Source organism: Arvicola amphibius, chromosome 9 (assembly GCF_903992535.2).
Source record: "Arvicola amphibius chromosome 9, mArvAmp1.2, whole genome shotgun sequence".
NCBI lineage: Eukaryota > Metazoa > Chordata > Mammalia > Rodentia > Cricetidae > Arvicola > Arvicola amphibius.
This window is the reverse complement of record NC_052055.2, coordinates 117,260,817-117,282,551: the sequence shown is the minus strand read 5'-3', so window position 1 is coordinate 117,282,551 and position 21,735 is coordinate 117,260,817. Positions and strand designations below refer to the sequence as shown.

The 21,735-nt window shown below is 48.2% G+C and overlaps 1 protein-coding gene across 1 annotated transcript; it reads right to left on the bottom strand.

The window, feature by feature from the left end:
* Positions 1-4,135: 4,135 nt before the first annotated feature.
* Sumo3 (small ubiquitin like modifier 3) lies at positions 4,136-14,777 on the bottom strand. Its single transcript, XM_038343887.2, has 4 exons — positions 14,605-14,777; positions 11,137-11,265; positions 7,004-7,075; positions 4,136-5,383 (listed from the first exon to the last, which is right to left on the bottom strand). Exons 1-4 carry the CDS (start codon positions 14,623-14,625, stop codon positions 5,273-5,275), a joined length of 333 nt encoding a protein of 110 aa, XP_038199815.1. The 5' UTR covers positions 14,626-14,777; the 3' UTR covers positions 4,136-5,272.
* Between the last annotated feature and the right edge of the window lie 6,958 nt (positions 14,778-21,735).

Genomic DNA, 21,735 nt, shown 5'->3' with positions numbered 1-21,735 from the left:
GAGAATAAAGTCCCCATCCCGGGCTATGTCCCATCCTTTCTGTAAACAAACCTGGAATCTGTTCTCATCACACAGGGCTCCCAGGTAGATAGATGTTCGGCATCTCTTTGGTTGCACAACTGCTTTCCCTTAAGGGGTACAGCTGAAGACACGGGCTCTCCCAGAACAACGGGGCTCCTAGGATGTGAAACTTTGGAACATCTTCCTGCTGGGACTCGAAGTACCGATTTTTGCTGTACCTCCTCACGCATCCACTGACCTCAAAGATTTGAGGCATTAGGTTCATGTCATTTAACATCTAAAAAAAATACCGAAGGATCTGCCACTCCAAATACATAGCATAAACACACACACACACACACACACACACACACATGCCGCCTCCGGGCCACACTGCTCCTCCTGATGTTGGGTGTGGGAGAAACACAAGCTATTCTCTTCTTATACATCCAAATGAATGGCAGCCGTGATTCCCTGGGACAGTTGATATGTGAAATGTGCCCCAACAGTCCGGATATTTGAACACTGGTCACGGTTTGGGAAGACCAGAACCTTTAGCAGATGAGGCCTAGCAGGAGCCAGTGGGTCGTTTGGGGATGGAAATGGATCTTGAGATTTAGAGCCCAGCTTGACTTCTAGCCCTCTCTGCTTCCTGTTCCGCTGAGGTGTGAGTAAGCAGCTGTCAGGCACTGCTGCTGCCTTGGAGCCACCGGCTTCCCCGCCAGGACTGCCTGTATTCTCAAACCCTGAGACAGAATCAACTTCCCTTAAGTGGCTTCTTGTTGGGTTCTGATCACAGTAGCAAGGAAACGAATGAAAAAGTAGTGCCATGAAATGGTGCTGATAAACCCAACCTGGGGTTCAGTTCTTCGAACCTAGTTTTAAGGAGAAAAGTGGGAGATTCAGAGCTGTGAGCTAGACCAGCCCTAGCAGGCTGTAAGCACACCTAGAAGGACCATCCTGGTGAAATCCAGATCAGGAGGCTGAGAAACAGGTACTAAAGACTGCTCACAAAGTTTTATTTCAGAGGGGAACAAGAGGACCGTATCAGAAACTCGGCTGGCAACTGTTCATGTCACATCCAGTGACAGGACAAGGTTTCCTCCATCTTGTATCATGCTGAGGCCAGTTCACATTGAACTAGAATCTGATCTCCTTGATAGGGAGCCTCGTGGACAATTACTCAAGATGTCCCAGGTACCTTAGCTTTGTTAGAGCATGTGCAGAACCCCCTCCTCCAGCTACCTTAGCTTCGTTAGAGCCTGTGCAGAACCTCCTCCTCCTCCAGCTACCTTAGCTTCGTTAGAGCCTGTGCAGAACCTCCTCCTCCTCCAGCTACCTTAGCTTCGTTAGAGCCTGTGCAGAACCTCCAGCTACCTGCTTTTTTTTTTTTAATATTTATTTCTTTATTATGTATACAACATTCTGCCTCCGTGTATGCCCGCACGCCAGAAGAGGGCACCAGACCTCTTTACAGATGGTTGTGAGCCACCATGTGGTTGCTGGGAATTGAACTCAGGATCTTTGGAAGAGCAGGCAGTGCTCTTAACCTCTGAGCCATCTCTCCAGCCCCCAGCTACCTGCTTTTAAACTGCTTGCTCACACAGAACTCCCTCTGTTGCTGCTGACTGAGATACCTGGATGTAGTTTTGGTCTTTAAAAACACCTTACTCCACTCGGGAGGCATAGGTGGACCTCTGTGAGTTCAAGGCCATCCTTGTCTACAAAGTGAGTTTCAAGACAGCCAGAGCTGTTACACAGAAAAATCCTGTCTCAAAAAATCAGGAAAACAAAAACCTTACTCTAAACCAGTGGTTCTCAACTTTCCTAACACTGCAACCCTTTAATACAGTTCCTCATGTTGTAGTGACCCCGACCATAAAATTACCTTCGTTGCTACTTCATTTACTATAACGTTGCTACTGTTATGAATCATGAATATCTGATATGCAGGATATTTGATATGCAACCCCTGTGAAAGGGTTGTTCAACCCCCAAAGGGGTCACAGTTCACAGGTCAAGAACCACTGCTCTAAACACTTGGTGCTACATCTGAGTCCCAAATACCTGTGTAGTCCCAGCAGGATGGAACAGAGACCTTCAGTTGGCTATAGACTGAACGGTCTTCCCTGGTGGACTCCCCGTAACAGTCTAGCTGTGTTTTCCCTGCATCCTGAAAACTTGAGCGAGGCTGACTTTCGAAGGCAATGGGCTACCTTGCTAGGCAGAGGAACTTTCATGGCCGCCTAGTGTCCAGGCTGTGGCACAGTTATTGATCGCTGCATCTGTCCAGATTTACAATGAGGACAAGCAGAAAGTGGTGCGGAGAAATGTGGAGAACGTTGTTTGGTGGGTAGAGATTGGGCCAAGCTGAGGGCAGGGCAGATCTGGGTAAAGTGGCTGTAGCTGTTGAAGGAATCTAGTGCCACTGAAAGTGTCTGAGACCTTGCACTGAGATAACAGGCAAGGTTCCAAGGCAATGCCTTCCAGGATGGAAAACGGCACCCAGGGAAATAGGTGTTTCCCCAGGTTCAGCCACAGGAGCACACACAAGTGCAGCAAGCATGGTCTGAATGTGCCAGGCTTCACCTGGAGCTGGCAATCAAATTTGGTGATGCCATCCACATTTGTAAGATGTAAGAAATAGAAAATTTTGTACCAGGACTGCAGAAATCAGCTGAAATAAAGCAGTGGATGGCAGTATCAGACTCGGTACAGCGGCTGAGAAGCCACTGTGTGACACAGAGAAGGTGGAGGCTGTACTGTAATAGAGGCCTGGATACTAGAGATGCCAGCAAGATGGGACGTTAGATGCCCACTGAGGAAAGTTGCAGGCACCAAGTACTGGCCCGACACCGAGACCACAAACGCCACAGGCGACAGAACAGTGCAATGGGACTATCCGAGGCCACTAGGGCCCAATAATGCCAAGAACCTCTGACACCAGACATGGGGCAGCAGGATTTGGTTTCTGCCCTGCTGGGTTTCATTAATCTTGTTTTGGCTTAATCTTTCTTTGCTACGCTCCAATTCCTCCTTTTGTTTACTCTGTGCTATTGTATGTTGGAAGTAACTTGTTTATTTTACAGGGGCTCGTGATTCAGAAATTGACTTGAGTCTCAGAGCAAACTTTGAACTTAGACTTGAAACTGTGGGAGTTGTTAAAGATTGGAGAGACACACTACTCAGAGATAGATTAAATGCATTTTGTATTATGAGATAAATAATTTTAAGTCCCAAGTAGGATATTATAAAGTGGTGTATTTGGGTGTTTAGTTGACAAGGAGTGGATTTGTAAGATAGTTAACTTGTCAAAAAGAAACACCTAGAACATTAATGAAGTTCACCCTTGAGTATGCCTAAAGGGTTGTGGGGGGTTTTGGGAAGGGGTAGCCACGACACAACTCACCCTAAATAAGGGCCACACTATTTCAAGGGCTAGAGTCTGGACTAAATAAAAGCTAAGACAGTGGGGGCCAAGAACCAATGCTCAGTTCTCTGCTTCCTGATCCACCCTGCTTCCTCCCTTAGGTTGCTTTTTGCCAAGCATTTTGTGACAGTATTGAGAAAGTAACTAACACAGATCTAAGACACGGCCCTCCCTCCCCTTGGAGCTCTTCTACGGCATCTTAGCCAGTCCTTCCTCTGTGCCACCTAGGGAGCTAGAAAATGGCTGACTCTGTACTATGCTCTAATCTACACACTCCTGCTGCTGGCTGAATTAAGCGCTTGGTGTTTCTGCTCAGCTGGCAGACTAAAGTAGCATGGGCGGTGACAACCCTGGTTTTGTTTCACCTCAGTCCCTCACAGCCAAATGGGCATAAATTCAGTTTCAAAGCAGATTAGTAGGTCATCAACTTCACAAATTAACGACCTATTCAGACAGCAAAAAGACCGAGACACCCCAATGCTAACGCCCTGCCTCTGAAGCCCACCTTGTCTTCACACAGGAGACCTAGGGCAGGCAACACGGAGCAGCATGGGGCTCATGCTGCAGAGAGAGCTGTCAGGACCTACAAGTGTCCAGCACCTGGCTTCTCTGTGTCTGAAGGGCCTCACTGGACAGACTGTCAATAGTGAGCTGTGACACACGCAGTCTCCAAATACAGTGTTTAAGGTAAGCAAAGAGACAGAATACCAAACTATATTTACTGTTTACAGTAGTAAAGGACGACAAATAATGTACAAACTGGATAAACACAACAGAGCCAACAGACATCCCACCCAAGCCCACGCAGCAAAACAGGAAACAACAACATTTTCCTCAGGATTTTAAGCAAGCGAGAGATGGTAGGTCAGTGTCAGGTGACTATGAAAGGCAGAGATGGCCATCAAGCAGCAATGGATCCTTACACAAGGATGACAGGCAGGACGATCCACATTTAACCGGTATAGACCCCACAATGCAGGACTGAAGTCACCCACTGATGCATCATTTGAATACACATCTGGAAAGCCGCAGAGCATAATCCATGAGAATGAGGTCACCTTTCCCGGGCTTTCTTTTGCATCCACAGTTTAAAGCAGGCCTTACACAGCATCACTGTAAGCTTGATACTTAACCAATTACCTCTTACACAGAAACCATAATTATGCATTGGAACCAAGTACTAGAAAATAATCTGAGGCCACATTCAATTTCCAAATGAGATATGGCAGTTACTTTCTTCTACATTAGAACAAGGAAAGAGAGTGAGTCCCACCTTACCAACCCTGCCCATGTACCCATTACCAGATGCCAAGTAGAAAGGGGGCCATGTCGGGAGAAGTTGGGTCACAGTTCTTAAGGATTCCTTCCAATGGTCTTTTCCCTTTAACTTACCATGTTTGACAAACCTCAAGCTGATAGTATTTCAACGTTTTAATATTCTATACCTACAACAAATAGGTGCAATTCTGTCCCTCTCTCCCGTCTCAACATCCCATAGGCAAGCCCACTGGGTAATGGGACCACAAGCTCTCTCCTTGACTAGGGCAAATCAATCTAAAAGCAACCACAGTTCTGGGGGTCAGAGTCAGGTGGCAGGCTGAGTCCACACCCAGCTCCAAGTTTTGGGGAAAAATATTTTAGGGATGGGAGGAAGCAGAAATGAAAACATAAACAAATCCCAAAACCTTGCTCTCATTTCCCCTAAAGGCAACGCGCTACACAACACTTTCATCCCTGCATGATGTCTGTAGTCCGCTCCAAGCACATCAGAAAAGGAGAACCAGTCAGGGACTCTGGCTTCTGCTGACGCTTCTGTGATTGGTGTGGCTGCATGGTCACCATTCAATAGCAGATGTCAGGACAATGATCGGGTGTGGGGACGGTCCCTCGGGAAGCTGTTCCTCCTGTCTGCTGCTGGAATACGTCAATGGTGTCCTCATCCTCCATCTCCAGCTATCCAAGTTGCCAAAGCAGGCCCAGGGAGAGGGGACAGGAAATGTCAGAGGTGAATACACAGTGATACCATGCTCCAAACAGCTTCCGTGACACTAGGCACAGCCCAGTCCCCTTGGCTGGAGTGCAGCATGCACGAAGGTGGGGGTCACAGTAATTACTTATCTACTGACTTCTGACAAGATTCACAGAAGAATAATCACAGCTAAGGACGGAGAGAAAAATGGGGTCATTAAAAATAGACTCGCCGGGCGTGGTGGAGCACACTTTTAATCCCAGCATTCAGGAGGCAGAGGCAGAGAGTTCCAGGACAGCCAGGGCTACACAGAGAAATCCTGTCTCAGGAAAATGTCAGCATTTTAAGGTTTTTGTTTGTTTTCTGTGTTTCAAGACAGGGTGTCTCTGTGTAATAGTTCTGATTGTCCTGGAATTAGCTCTTGTGGATCACAATGGCCTCGAACTCACAGAGATCCGCCTGTCTCTGCCTCCTGAGTGCTGGGATTAAAGGCATGGCTACCACCGCCTGGCTATTTTCTACACTTTTTAAGAAGGGAGCACTCGCATGAACTTGAATTACCAGGTCTGGTGATAAGCATCTCACCCACTAAGCCATCTTGCCAGTCAGAGCTTGTAGATAAACATTTTATATTTAAAAAAAAAAAAAGGCCTATTATTTATTTATTTTTTGTTTATGTGTCTGTGTGTAGTTGTGACCTTGTGTGCCCCACATGCATGGAGGGCTCTGTAGAGCAGAGGGTGTCAGCTTCCCTGGCACAGGAGGTACAGACAGCAGTGAGCTGCTGTGTGGGTGCTGGGAATTAAACCCAGGTCCTCTAGAAGAGCAGCCAGTGCTCTTAACCCCTAAACTTCCTCTCCAGCCCTACCAAAAAAAATTTGAGCTGTTCCTTTTTTTTTTTTTTTTTTTTTTTTTTTTTTGAGACATGGCTCTCTGTATAGCCCTGGATGTCTTGGAACTTATTCTGTAGCTTAAATTCAGAGACCTGCCTGCCTCTACCTCTTGAGTGCTACGATTAAAGGCAGGCATCATTACCGCCTATTATTATTAACAACAATAACAATATAATAATAAAATGCCCAGAAGAGGGTATCAGATTCCCTGGCCCACAGTGATGAGCAGTTGTAAGCTGCTGTGTGGGTGCTGGAATCAAGCCCTGGTCTTCTGAAAGCGCAGCCTGTGTTCTTAACTGATGAGCTATCTCTGAGAGTCCCCACAAAAATATCTTTTAATTAAAAATTTTAAAAATAAGACAGAATATCTAGGTTCTGACTCCAGTTCAAACTCCAATAAAGACCAAGTGGTTGGCACTAAGCCGTGAGGACCACAGGAGCTGTGCACCCCACAGCACCCTGCATGTGGGTTCATTAGTGACTGCCATGGCCCTGAGGGTGGAGGGTGTGGGTGCTACACTTGGGCTCTAGCTCAAAACAGCAAAGATATGTTTGGCAGTGCCACTTCTTCATTTAGAAACTAATCTCAAAAATTCAAAATTTGAAATCCAATAATTAAGGTCACTGCAGAAACATGCCATTTTGTTTGCACCTATCCTGTTCCCAAAACGCAGACCCTAGCGGACCCTGGCTCACAGGGCTACTTCATACCTGGGCTGGGGTGTCTGTTTCATTGATTGGTTGTCCATCAAACCGGAATCGAATCTGCCTCATTGACAAGCCCTGGGGAAAAGGAAGGGAATGTGTAAGATGTTCCCAGGCAACACAGATTAACCTGAAGCTATCCAGAACCAGCAACATCAGCATTCTATATGTACACGAGCCAGCTGAGTAGAAATAGCCCTGGTGGCCCACATCTACAGTATGTGCTGCCCCAAACTGACCCATTCTGATACCTGGCTTGCCCTAATTCTGCCCCTCACTTCCTCCCAGAAGCTAAACTAAGTTCCTCCCAGAACTTGTGTTTCCTCCTCTGGAAAGGTCCCAGAAACGGGTCAGGTGACCATGAGGGCCATGACCAGGAAGGCTGTGAGGAGCAGAAACAAAGGGCGTTTTCCATCCTGAAAGGCGGCAGCGTTTGCCTCAGCCTGTCTGAGGTGAACACCACCTGACAGAAACACTTCTCTAACTCGCAGCTCCACTGTCCCTGAAACAGGACAGATGGGATAAATTGTGACTATTTCCTCAATCCTGATGCCTCCCAGAAACGGTATGAATGAAAAAGCAAGGCCTTGGGGAAGAGCCGGTGGGCAGGGGTTCTCTGCTGGATGGAGTCTGAAGCCACAAGCCTAAGGACATTGGAGTCTCAAGTGTGCTAGAGCCAGGGATGGTGAGACTAGGAACGTTCTCACCCTCCCCATCCCCACCCCGGACCAGGGAAGCTGGTGCTCTTTTGAAAGTTCACATGCAGAGGCTAAAGAGATGGCTCAGAGGTCAAGAGCACTTGGTCTTGCAGAGGACCAGATTCAATTCCCAGCACCCATATGGAAGCTTAGAATCCCCTGTAATTCCACTTCTGGGGACCTGATGCCCTCTTTTGCCCTTTGTAAATACCTGTCATGCATATGGTGCACAGACATACATGCAGGCAAAAACACCCATACACAAAAAATGTTTTAAAGATGAGAAAAGCATGTCAGCTCACAACTGTCTATAACTCTAGTTCCAGGTGATCTGACACCTTCACACCAATGCACATAAAACAAAGTTAAATAAATGATTAAAGATAAGAATAAAGATGAGAAAAGAAAGTTCACACATAAATCTCCAAGAGTTCAAAGTTCCCAACAACCCTCAGAGGCCATGTAACTGTCTCTCCCACATCAATCAGCAGGACTTTCTAGAAACGAGAACTCGGAGCTCCGTCAAGACCACAGGTGCTTGGTGGAACCTGAACATATTCTTTCCCAGGAAACCTAGTGCTTTTCAGATCAGCATAGGGGACTCTCCAGAGTGCCACCCTGTGGACGTGTGGCCTCCGCCACAGTCACCCAAACACACAGCACCATCTCTGCAGTGGCTCGCTGCTTCACTCTTAAATACAAGCAGAAACCGGGGGATGTTTAAAGAGAGAATCAAGTATGTGAGACCAGGCCCGGGGAAGAAAGCACTGTATGTGTTACAGAAAAGGCCTGCCTCCCAGTGAGAAATCACTTCACACACTCAGGGGTAAGGGGAAGCTCTTTAATAAGATAGCACGTGTCTGGCTCTGGCTAATACCCAAAGAAGAGGCCGCAAATAGATTTTTACTAACTTATATATACCCGAGGCTTAGGAATTCCACATACGATGTCATCCTTAAATGTCTTTCAGGTCCCAGTCCCAGGTTCCACTTTGAACAATATAAACAGATCGGGGACTCAGGTCTGGCCATTTAGGCAGAGGTGAGGTTTACACAGCAAAGGGATTGCATATAGCCAGAATTATTTTAAGTACAGTAGTGAGGTTGACTTTCAAACAGTTGTTACCTTGTTGAGTCTTGTCCACCTGACAGATTATGCATTTCTCAATGAGAGAACTGGGGGCTTTACGGCAGGCTAAGACTCCTGGTTGTGACCCTGCTCTGCCTCTTGTGTGCACTGTTAGAAGCATGCTATTTGATATGAAGCTGGCTCTACAACTGGCTGTGAGGCAGAGCGGTCTCTTCTGCTGTGGGACTAGAGCCTAATGGTCAATCTGATAAATAAACATTTCCATCCTAGCATCCTAAATTTTTCTTATCTCTAACTGGGTTAGAATATTACTTATCTTTGGAATATTTTGTAGGCAATGGTCCTTGAGCTGAATTCTCCTTTGTATGACTTCATGTCTCCTAAGCAAACCTATTAGTAAAGCCTTTCTTTATAACATCAATTCTCTATTATTTTGAGTTTCTTCAATATAGTGAAGCAAAAAAAGGTAGGGAATGGAGTAGTTAAAACACATGTATACGTAAAGCTTCAAGGAAGGTTAAAAACACACTTATGTGTGCACATGCTCACACACACACAACCAAGAAAACACTAGAAAGGTGCTACTTACTAGTGGGGAGAAGAAAAAACACAAAACAGGAAAAGACAGAACTTGGGGAAACTAGAACTCATGCTGAGCAAGAATGGCCTGTAGAGTGGGAAGGCAAAGAAGGAGAAATCTCAAATGGGACAGCAATAGTAAATCCAGTACAGAAGGAGGGAACCGGTCAGACCAGCGTGGAGGATGGCTGACTGCAGGCCTGTGTACTCCCAACATGCAGCGGAGCAGAGCAGACATCTGCCTGCACAGTAGAGGACAGTTAGAGTCCTCTTTCCGTTCACCTACGGAAAGGGCCCAGAAAGCACCTCCCCAGAGGGCTAAGGATCACTCCAGAGCCCCTGCTGAGATCCCATGGCAGAGAACCAGAAAGGCCCCAGCGTTCCAAAATGCAGGAAGCTGACAGTGAGTTATGGTAACTTCCAAGACAACGCAGCTCAGCCTAGAACACGACATGCAGCCAGACATGCAAGTCCCTGTCAGATACAAGAGATGATGTTCCACACAAAAAGGAGGAGTTAACACAAAAAAGATGCAGGAGGGAGACAGGAATTTTCCAGAATGACTCTCACAAAGCTGTGGATGGCAGCATGCAGACACCCTCTCTCCAAAGCAGTAGTTCGGGGGTGGGGGAGTGGCAGGAGGCTACAAAACATTGAGGTAGCTGACCTAGTGTGCCCAAATGTGGGGTCTTAGCAGGCGAAGACTGGAGTGCAGCAGACTGAGCATAGCACAACAAGGAAGAGCACTGCACACTGGCGCAGTCCAAAGTGGCACACAGCACATGCAGCCGGCTCGGCAGGGAGGGCACAAGGGGACACAGTGTCATCGGAAAGTTCTGTCTCACCTTTCACAGGTGTGAAAAGTACCTAAGGTCAAACCTAAAAGCCAGGAGAGCAAGCGCACTATCTGCAGGGCTCGCGAGCAAGAAGGGAGAAAGCATGGCACCGCCTTGCAGGGACATCAGGGCAGCAAAATAAAAGGGCAGCCAACAGCTGTGTTTGCAAGCACTTAAGGGCAACCTGGAACCACCATGTGAGATGCGACTGCCCACACCAAAGGGCAGGATCCCTACGAGAGCTACCAGATGGCAGGGCTCAGAGGAATCGGCACGTAGGTCTATGTGCAGCAAGCCAGGCAGTCACTGAGGCAGACAATGGAGAAGCAAGGCCAGGAGTCCAACGACTCCCAGTTGGGCTGGAGCGTACCCACCAGCCAAAAGGTCCTTAGTAAGAACGAACTGGATGGATGGATCCAAGCCTAATATGTGCAAGGGCCTTAAGTTCACAATGACACTGACAACAGCAAGCTGGCCACTGTTGGGGACAAAGGTCAGTCAGCGTGCTATTTTGAAATGGTAACGAAGGGACAAGAGCAAATGTTTCCTCACTTTCCTAAGTAAGATAGAAAATCAAATTGCCAATGAGTAGGGCATACACAGATTAACTGAATGGATATCAGATGGAGGAACCGGAACCAGCACTGATCCTCTCTCTGAGCACACCACAGGGCATTCCACCAGACCCATGTGCAGGCTGATGGACTGCATAACCACCATGATGGTGTCTATCAGGAAGCCAATCCCCCCACTGGAGTCTACTTAAGCCTTAAACTCCACCTTTCCATTTGCAGGAACCCAGGGAAAAGACACACTATAAGGGACAAGCAGATAGCAAGACCCAGGGTAGCAAGGGCAAGCCCGCAACACAAGCAGCCCCTGCAGGACTCCTTCAGGGAGGGAGGTCCCGACTCAGCATGCATGGGGCTCTGCCTACCTGCCTCTCGCAGTAGGCCTTCATCAGCTTGCTCAGTGGTGTGTGCCTCTTGATCTTGAACTGCACCACTGAGCCATCCTGTCCGGCCACTTTCAGGTTGATGTGGTCATTCTCTGTCTTCACTCCCTCCTGTAAGACACAGGAATTGGGTCTCAAAGGCCAGTTCAGAATCCCTGGGTGTAAATCATGCCCTTAGGTAATGGTGGTTGTTTCAAGTCGTTAAAACCAACCTGTTTCTTAACATTCCCTCAGCAGCTCAGAGTTACTCGTGTAACTGTCTTATTTTTACACAGAATTTATTTTTAACCTAGATTTGTTACACACTGTCAGAGAAACAGCAGTGCAAAGCCAGTGTCCTCACAGACTACCAATTCAAAGACAAAAATCTACTCGTTAAATCTAATAAGCCAAAGGAAATCCATGTTTGTTTTAAAAATGACTTATGAGGCTGTAAAAATACACATTTGCAAGCTATACATGACTTTATACGACTGAGAAGAAAAGCCAACATAAAACCAAGAGTGGAGGACCAGAGGGACACTAGGAGACCCTGAAGGATCCGCTGGAGTTAGCAGGGTGAAGGCTGTGGCCCCCGTGGACCCTCTGGTCTCAGACTGCTCTTCTGGGCTAGGTGTGGCTCCACGGAAGCCATGTGCTCAGCCTGCACAGAGCTCTGGGCTCCATCCCCCATATTGAGTGAGAAATTCCTATTGCATAGCCATAGCTTTTATATAATCACGATACACACAAGCTGCTGGGCAAAGTCCAAGTCAGTGCTTCTTGTTGGCTGGAAACACACTTTGAACAAATACGTTTAAGTTATGGGCCAGCTACAGAGCCAGCTCTGAGGCTATTCAGTCTGGAAAGGAATTACTTTTGTTGTTCAGGGCATGCTTGGCACAGATATATCAAAGCCCACAAGGTTTTTTTTTTTTTTTTTTTTTTTTTGGTTTTTCGAGACAGGGTTTCTCTGCAGCTTTTTTAGAGCCTGTCCTGGAACTAGCTCTTGTAGACCAGGCTGGCCTCGAACTCACAGAGATCCGCCTGCCTCTGCCTCCCGAGTGCTGGGATTAAAGGCGTGCGCCACCACCGCCCGGCTCTTTTTTTTTTCTTTTCTTTTTCTTTTTTTTTTTTTTTTTTTTTTTTTTGGCACAAGAAGTTTTTAACCTTTGTTTTTTGAATGTGTATGATTATTTTGCCTGCGTGTATGTCTGTGCATCCCATGTCGGCAGTGCCCATAGAAGCCAGAAGAGGGCGTCATACCCTCTAGGACCAGAGTAATGGATGTTTGTTAGCAATCATGTGGGTGCTGGGAATTGAACTGGGGTCCTGTGAAAGAGCAGCCAGTGTTCCTAACTGCTGAGCCAGCTTCCAGCCTTGGGAACCATTTATGTTTTAAGGACACACTTGCAAACCACGTCTTCTCCCTATCCTCACACCAGCTGTTTCCCACAGCTCAACCGAGTAACTCCACTGAAGCGCCCTACTTCCCTTGAATGTCCTCAGCCACCTTTTTATTCCTGGAGCAAGGGATAGGACAGTGTCAGGAAGGAGCCTGCCCTGTGCTGGGTCCTAATGGCCTTGGCTAAGACGGCTTTCTAGTCTGAGAAATGGTTCCCAGTTGAGAGGAGCCTGCAAGGACCTGAGAGAACAGCTGGGGCGCTATTCTCCCTCACAGGACACCAGTGACACAGTAGCACTGCTCAGAGAGAACTTGGCTCCTGCTCCAAAGTATAGGTAGGATCCACCATGAGAAAGAGTGAACAACTCCAGGGCCCAAGATGCACTGCCTTCTAGCAGATGGGAAAAAAACAAAAACAAAAAAAAAACAGTATGCTGTGTTCAAAGAGAGGCAGCAACCAGAACTTAAATAAACAGAAATACCAATAGGGAGGAGGAAAAAGCCTAAGGCACTGCTCCCCTCTAACAGCAGGAAGGCTGGTGCAGTCCAGGAGCTAATTAGCAAGTAAACTCAGAAGAAAAATGAGGTGACATGGTGGTGGTGCACGCCTTTAATCCCAGCACTTGGGAGGCAGAGGTAGGCGGATCTAAATTCGAGGCCAGCCTGGTCTACAGAGCAAGTTCCAGCAGGATCCAAAGCTACAGAGAAACCCAGACTCGGAAAAAAAAAAAAAAAAAAAGAAAAAGAAAGAAAGAAAAGAAAAGAAAAATGAGGCTTAGCACAATGACTGTGAACACCTGTGCAGTGTGAGCTACACAGGGAGACCATCTCAAACCAAAACAAAGGCTGGCCAGGTGTGTCAGCCGGCCTCTAATCTCACCTCAGCACGCAGGAGGCAGAGGCTGGAGGATCTCTGTGAATTCAAGGCCATCCTGGTCTACTTAGCACCAGGCCAGCCAGGGCTACATAGACATCTTGTCTTTTTTTTTTTTTTTTAAGGGGGTTGGGATACAGGGAGGACAAAGTAACTCACTGGCAGAGCACCTCCCTAGTGTACAAAAGTCCCTGGGTTAGATCACCCAAGCTGCAAAATATGAATCAAAATACAACCCTCTGCCTCCACTAACCTAGAGAGACAAAAGGTGTGGTCTTTCCAACACCACACCAGGGGCACTCACTTCCTGCCTAACTTCATAACGAGGAAACCAACAAGAAGATATAAAGTGTTTACTCGTGACCCATCACTAACAGGTCAGCGTCCGTGATGGGGCAGATAGCACCCAAGGCTGAATCAGAATTAAAGGTTAAGGGTCCTGCAGGCACGATGCTGTGGCGTTCAGCTGCTTTAAAGTGGGATACCATAGCATTCCTGGGGCTTGCCCTGCTCCTGGGGTCTCCCATCTGAACTAAGAGAGTGGTCACCTCCAGGTCCAGGCCGGGGAACAGCACAGAATGCCTGGCTCCAACCAACGTCTATCTCCCAGCAGGACAGGTGAGGGTGAAAAACTGTTTAATTAAGATTGGGCAACCCTGGCCTTTCCACGCACCAACTGCCGACACGAAGGGGCTTGCCCCGCGGGACCGCAAAGGAGTGGGAGAGCACTCAGTCCAGCCAACAGTGAGAAGGTCGCAGAGGCCAGCTGGACTCCTGCACCGGGGCAGCTCTCGGGGCGCCCACAGAGCCTCACGCGTGGACCTACGCACACGGCGCAAGAGAGGATGGCCACGGCTAGGGGTCAGGACCCAGAGAGGGAGACCTGCACAGCAAGTACCAGCACCCCGCGAGATGTCCAAGTTCCGCGTTCTTGCACTGCGGGGCGTGGTTAGACTTGAGGCGTGGCTAAAGCGGGGGCGGAGCCCTGGCGTGGCGGGAGGCAGACTGGGGGCGGGGCTAAGGGGCGGAGCCAGGGTGAAGCTCGGGGCGGGGTGCGATGTCGGTGGGGGAGGGGCGCGGATTGTTGGTGGGGGAGGGGCGCGGAGGCCCGGGTGCGGGCCCGCGGGCCCTGTTTGCGCGCGGCCCGGCTTGCGTCCTGCGGACTCTGCAGCGCCTTGCCTTCCAGGCTTACCTTGGGCTTCTCTTCCGACATGGTTGCGCGTCGGCGTCGGCGGCAGCGGCGGGAAGCGCAGAGGGAACCGGTGGCACTGGAGCAGGCGAGTCACGCTCTCTGCCCCGCCGCTCTCCCGCCGCAACTGTCGCGGGGCCGCGCTTTATCCCCAAATCCTGGAGCGCCGGTTGGCCGCGCAGCGTCACGTGGCTGCGCGCGTGCACGATGCGCGTGCCCTGAGCCTCGGGTGCGCGCTGGCCGGCCGCGATTCCGGACGGTTGTGAATGCGTCACGGGGCGGGTCAGGCACCCGGGCGCGCGCAGAGCCCCGGGGACGCGCGACTCAAGGTCCTGGGTACGGAGACCCCTGATATGGGTACAAGACTGTGGGGCCACGCAGGGCGCGAGGACTAGGAGGCGTGGGAGGACTGGGGGCGTGTGTGCTAGGACAGGAGCCAAAGAAACGCTCAGGCCCAACCGAACCTGATGCCTTCAAGCAACCACTTTGCCACCCACGTTTGGTCACTTTTCCTGTATGCAGGCTACATTTGGGGAAGAGGGGGTAAGAAAATCAGGGCCTTCAGGCCAGCCCCTTCAATGGTCCAGGAAGACCAATAAGAGGTTACCAGGCATGCTTTATGGGCCACACGCTTCTGGAACAGGCCTGTGGCCTTGAATTTGAATGTCAACAGGGGGGCTCATGTCTGGAAAAGGCACAGGGATGACCTCTGTTGGCCCAGAAAGTCAGCACATACTCCTGGTTCATCTTTTTCCATCTGACTTTCCAGAAGGGGTGACCAGCCTCCAGAAGGGCATTCCCAAGATGGCTCCAGGAGGTACCTGCCTCATCTGCATTCTTTGTATCCACCCTTGTCCCTCCTTACATATCGTCCCAAAGTGACCACCAGGTGGCTGGAGTGGGCCATAGTGACATGCACAGGAGGCCTCCCTTTTGATCTACCAGTTGCCCAGCTTCTGGAATGCTGTTGTTGTCCACACTAATAACTCATTTTACACAGGAGGACACTAAGATACCTACAGGTTTAATAACATGCCCAAGGAGCCAACTTGGTAATTACCGCAGGACAAGTGAAGCTTGGCTCTAGTGGGGAGCATGAGCTGCGGCATGCCGGGAGAGTAGTCAGGGAGCACTGGTTGGGTAGTTAGGAATCCTTTCCTGTATCTTGGAATGTGTCCTAGAATGCAGTCCACCTGCCCTGTGTCTATATGGTAACACCCTCAAAACAGATCACTCAGGACTGGCATAGTCATCCACAGTAGTCCCAGGTTGGTGACCATGTTCCAGAATTAGACAGCAGCCTCCAGAGAACTGGCTCTGGATATGCTAGAAGTACGTTTCTGTTCCAAAGATGGGCCGGCAGACAAGGATCTCCATTTCCTGGTAACCCTACAGAGCCAAGTGTCTGTGAGCCCAACCTGTCCAGCCTCCTTCCCCTGAACATATGACCTTCTTCAGGAAGTTTGTCAAGGTCTTCCCATAAAGATCCATTTGGAACTTATCCCTCACCCCAACCAGATCAAGGATTGGATTGACCTCAGATACAGACCATGGTCAGCCACAGTTGAGCATATCCCAGGAATGTCCAGCTCACACTGTGTGGGAGACAGAGACTCCGGAAACCAGTCCAGCTGAAGCAGTTAGAGAGCAAAGCGCACTCGCCCTCCACGGATGGCTGAGTAACTCAGGACAGGCCATGTTACGATCAGCTCCAGGATGCCATGCATTATAAAGTGTTGCATTGCTGGGCTGCAGTGGCACAGGCCTTTAAATCAGCACTCAGGAGGCTGAGGCAGGCAGGTCTGTTTTAGGTCTTTCTTTTGGGATCACCAGCCCACAAAGAGTGACACAGAAACTATTTATTTATGAAAAGCTTGGCCTTATAACTTAAGTTAACCAGTCTCTACTAATCTAATTTTGCTAAGCGGATTTTTACCTCTCCTCCATTCCGTCTTTCCAGCTCCCTCTGTATCTCACTGGTGTCTCTCTTGTGTGCCCAGATTCCTCTCTAGTCCCTCTCTATGCCCAGAAGTCCTGCCTTGTGGCGGCCGCACTTACATTCGCCATTACAAGATGGCGCCGAGGGCTAAAGTAAACAAGTATGTGGCGCGAACTTTTCGCGCCACATCTGCCTGGCAACAGGTTTCCACCAATCCTTTTCTGCCACGTCACCTAATCAGTAGACACGCCCCGTCCTCCTCTATATAAGCCGCCACCCAGCCCGGCTCGGGGCCCCCTGCTTCCAGCTCTCCCTCAACCAAGCAGCGCTTCATTAAAGTGTGATCAGAGAAGAATCCTGTGTCGGTGGTGATCTTTCCCTGCTGGTCAGGGTTCGCTCGCCGCAGCTGGTGCCGAAACCCGGGAACTTCGGCGGACACACACAGGGGGCCGAAAAGGATTCAGAACTCTACACACGAAGCGGTCGGCGCCGGTAAGTATCCTTAGGTATGCTTCTTGGAGGAATTAGTCCTTTGTGGTTTGCACTAGCAGTGGTTGTTTTTGCTGTAGTGGTTTATGCCTTTTGCATTTTTATCCGTTGTCATAGACCAGGAGAGGAGTGTCTCTGCTGCAACATCTAAAGCGAAAGTAAGTCCGTGGCAGATAAGGCAATTTTTCTGCCCTTTTGTAAGCCTCTTGTAGAAAAGTGAGCAAAGATGGGCAACGATCAGTCTGTCTCCAGTGTATGCGATTTTGTAGATCCCATACAGCGGTTACTCCAGGAGAGAGGATTGAAAATCTCGAAATCCACCATAAAGGTGATTGTCGGGGATATTGATCGCTCGGCTCCGTGGTTTGCGGTGTCTGGGGATCTAAATCTGCATTGCTGGAGAAAGCTAGGCAAAGATTTGGAGGCAGCAAAGGAACAGGGGCAATTAAAGAAGGGGACTTATCCTTTTTGGAGATTAGTACACTCCTGTTTGAAAGACGGAAAAAATGTAGAGGAGTTAAGAGAAGGAAGGAAAATGTTGGCAAGACACCAGGACAGCCTTTCAGAAGCAGGTTCAAAGACAGAGGAGGATACAGAAGAAAAGTGCACGGTAATAAGGAACAAAAAAGGAGAAAAGAAAGATATAAAAGAAAAAGAGGATCCTAAGATAAATAAACCTTCAGCACCTCCCCTGTATCCGGTGCTGGATGAATTCGCAGCCTTGCGGCTGGCTGAAGAGGAGCTGGTAGAGGCAGAGGAGGAGAGCTTAGAGGAGGAAGATGCACGTTATGAGGAGGAGAGATATGGGCCAGCTCTAAAAGTGCCCACTAGAGAGTTTCCCCCTCCTTACGTGCAGCCCAGGAGTAGCTGCCATTTCATCGACAGGGGCACTCTTGCGCAGTTAGCTGTGCATTATCCACCTTCAGTGGTGGTATTTCCTGTTTTTGAGGATCAAAATCAACAAAGATATCATGAGCCAGTCCCTTATAAAGAGTTAAAAGATTTAGTGGAAGCGGCAAAGACTTATGGAGCTAATGCGCAGTATACCCGCACATTACTGACTCGGTTGACCACCAGAGCTATGACACCAACAGATTGGTGGGAAATTGCTAGAGCATGCCTTTCTACAGGTCAATATCTAGATTATAGATCTATAGTGGTAGAAGCTGCTCACACTCAGGCTCGAGTAAATGCGCAAACGCCAAATCGAGCTCCCTGGAATGCAGACATGTTATTAGGGCAAGGGCAATGGACGGCTAATCAAACAGCCTATCCAGTGGAGGTATATCAACAAATTAATGAAATTTACACAAGAGCATGGAAAATGATACCAAAAAGAGGTGAAGTGACGGGCAACCTTACTAAAATTATTCAAGGCCCTACTGAACCTTTTTCGGAGTTTGTGGCTCGCATGATGGAAGCCGCAGGGAAGGTGTTTGGTGAAGCCGAAGAAGCTATGCCTTTGGTTCAGCAGTTAGTGTTTGAACAGGCTACTAAAGAATGTAAGAGAGCCATCATGCCATGGAAAAATAAAGGACTGGATGCTTGGCTTAAGGCCTGCCGAGAGATAGGCGGCCCTCTAACTAATGCTGGCCTAGCGGCTGCTATGCTAGCAGTCTCCAGGGGGCAGGGAAGATCAGGTACCTGCTTTAATCGCGGGAGACCGGGGTTCGATTCCCCGAAGGGGAGCTGTTTGTGTCTTTCCTCAGAATCGGCCAGATCCGGTGTGGATCCCTACCAGACTGACAAGGATCGTGACAACACTGGAACAGCCTGACGAAGAGCAAGGAGATGTTGCTGCTCCTGATCCTGTTGGTGAACCTGCCGGTTCCAGTTGAATCTGAAGAATCTTATTTCTGGGCTGTGGCCCGTACATGGCCCATTCCAATTCCTGTTCACAATGAGTCCACAATATTGCCACAATTTTTTGTTGATAGTTGCCAATTGAACTTAGTTTGCAAAAAGGTGGATGCTCAGGAACAAAAATTTAATCAAACTGTAGTGCCCCTAGCAGGAACTTTATGTTTTACCACAAATCAGAGCACTTCTATCTCAGACTGCATCTTGCTAGATGCTATGAATCTTACTGTAGCTAGAGATCCATTTTTAGAAGATACCCCTAATTTTTTGAGAAAGGCCATTAGCGTAGCCCTGCCTCAGGTCAGATCTGGAGCTAAATCTGGATCTGGCTCCTATTTCGGTTCCAATGATACTGTTAATGTTACCACTTATGGGATCAGTTGCAACCTTACAACGCCCAATTGGGTACAGGTTAGCAAGGTTAATAATAGTGATTCACAGGTTGGCAATAGTAATCATACTAGTAATAATATTTTTTCTTGGTCTGTCCCTAGATGCTCTGGTAATGATTTGAGCTATCCCCCTGAATTTGTGGATTGCAGAGGACGATATGATAAGTTTTACAATAATTCTGGATGGGTTCTTAGGAATCTTAACCATTTTAAGGTTAAAAGAAAACTTATGATAAAGGTTGGATCACCCTTTACTCCGTGGATACTTATGAATTCCAGAGGAGCTATAACTGAGTTGTCTCCATTTGCTACATTTGTTCGCTCTGGAATAATTACGTTAAATAATTATACAGGGATTATGAATCACACTTCTAAAGAAATTAATATAACTAGTGTAGAGAAAAAACATAATACTACTCTACGGCAAACCAGAGTTTGCCTGGATCCTCCCTTTGTCTGGCTTTTGTTTAATACTACAGGGAGTTCAAATAATACTGCAGTTGATTGCAAGAAGGATAATTGCTCTCTGTCACAATGTTGGAATTTCTACCATTCAGGTGCGATTGTTATGCGCATCCCTACCTTTGTGTTTTTGCCTGTAAAAGCCAATCCTAAGAACTTCCCATTAGCCACCCTGGTTCGCCGGAAAAGGGATTTTGGCATTACAGCAACTATTGTGACGGCTATTGCAGTGTCTGCTGCTGCAGCTGTTACTGCAGGAGTAGCTATGGCCAATCAAGTTCAGACAGTTACTTTTATCAATTCCGTGGTTCAAAAAACCTCGGACGCTATGTATATACAAGAAAAGATTAACCATCAATTAATGTCAGGTATTTTATTGTTAAATAAGAGAGTTGATTTGGTGGAAAGAAATATGTTAAAAATGTTTGATATAGTTACCTTTGGTTGTGTAGATCGTACTAAGCATTTGTGTGTTACCCCCTATACTGCTACCCTTAATGAATCCCGAGCGATTTCTCAATATCTAAATGGCAATTGGACAAGGGAATTGGAACAATTGCAAGCAAATTTTAGTTTGAAGATTTTGGCTTTGAATCAAACCCAGGCGACTATGGTTTCGCTGGGGGAATTTACAGATTGGCTGGTAGATACCTTTTCATATATTAAGGAATGGGCAGGGGTTGGCGTGCTAGGATTAATATTAACTTCGGGAGTGATATTGGCGTTGTTTCTGATTCTAAGGCTGATTCGGGTAAGGAAACGGGAAAAGGTGGCCATTGCTCGTGCCCTCGCAGCCTTGGAGGCCGGTAACTCCCCCCAAGCTTGGATCAGCATCTTACAGGACTCCTGACCCTAATCCCTGCTTTTGCACCCGAAGGCCATTGAGCCATTGCACTTGGAAAGAGGGATCGATGAGGTTCCCCTGAATCTGGGGATGTGTTGTCCTGGACAGGAGGTTTTGCACCTAAGAGTGCACTGAGTAGATCCACTCAGGAGATCATGACCTTATGCATATGGGTAGTCCCGCTTATTTTTCCCATCCCTGAGAAAAACGGGACATGTCTACATTTTCAGGGTAAGGTCCTCTGACCTCAGCCTTGACTGTCTTTTAAATTTCATAAAATTAAAAGGGGGGAACTGTGGCGGCCGCACTTACATTCGCCATTACAAGATGGCGCCGAGGGCTAAAGTAAACAAGTATGTGGCGCGAACTTTTCGCGCCACATCTGCCTGGCAACAGGTTTCCACCAATCCTTTTCTGCCACGTCACCTAATCAGTAGACACGCCCCGTCCTCCTCTATATAAGCCGCCACCCAGCCCGGCTCGGGGCCCCCTGCTTCCAGCTCTCCCTCAACCAAGCAGCGCTTCATTAAAGTGTGATCAGAGAAGAATCCTGTGTCGGTGGTGATCTTTCCCTGCTGGTCAGGGTTCGCTCGCCGCACTGCCTAACCTTTCCTGACTAGTTATTGGCCATCCAGCTCTTTATTAAACCAATCAGGTGTCTTAGGCAGGCAAGGTAAAACTGCAACACATCTTTCTACACAGTTTGTTCAAATATTCCGCAACACAGATCTCTGAGTTTGAGACCAGCCTGGTCATAGAGTGAGTTTCAGGACAGCCAAGACTACCAAGAAACTTCATCTGGGGGTGGGGGGTTGCACTACTGTTTGGAGGATACAGGAATTGAATTGTGTGGTCTGTTGCCGAGTTATCAGAGTGTAACATGTACACCTCAGGATGTACACCAGGATCTAAGTGGGCTACAGTATGAAAGAGGCTGCCATTCACACTCTGAAACCCTACTGTTGTGAAAAGTGAACACTGATAAAAGACACCCCTGTGAGTGTTTTTCAGAGCCTGTGCTCAAGCAGTTAACAGAACACACTTTTTCCAAAGGACCTGAGTTTCGGTCTCAGCACCCATGTCAAGGTTGCTTGTTACCCCCAGCTCTAGGAGATCTGGCGCCCTCTTCTGGCCTCCAAGAGTACTGC

Coding starts and splice junctions, on each gene's coding strand:
- Sumo3 (XM_038343887.2), bottom strand. CDS start 14,625: ATGTCGGAAGAGAAGCCCAAG. Junction 7,076..11,136: donor AGGCCTACTGCGAGAGGCAG/GTAGGCAGAGCC, acceptor CCTTTTCCCCAG/GGCTTGTCAATGAGGCAGAT. Junction 5,384..7,003: donor AAACAGACACCCCAGCCCAG/GTATGAAGTAGC, acceptor CAACTTGGATAG/CTGGAGATGGAGGATGAGGA.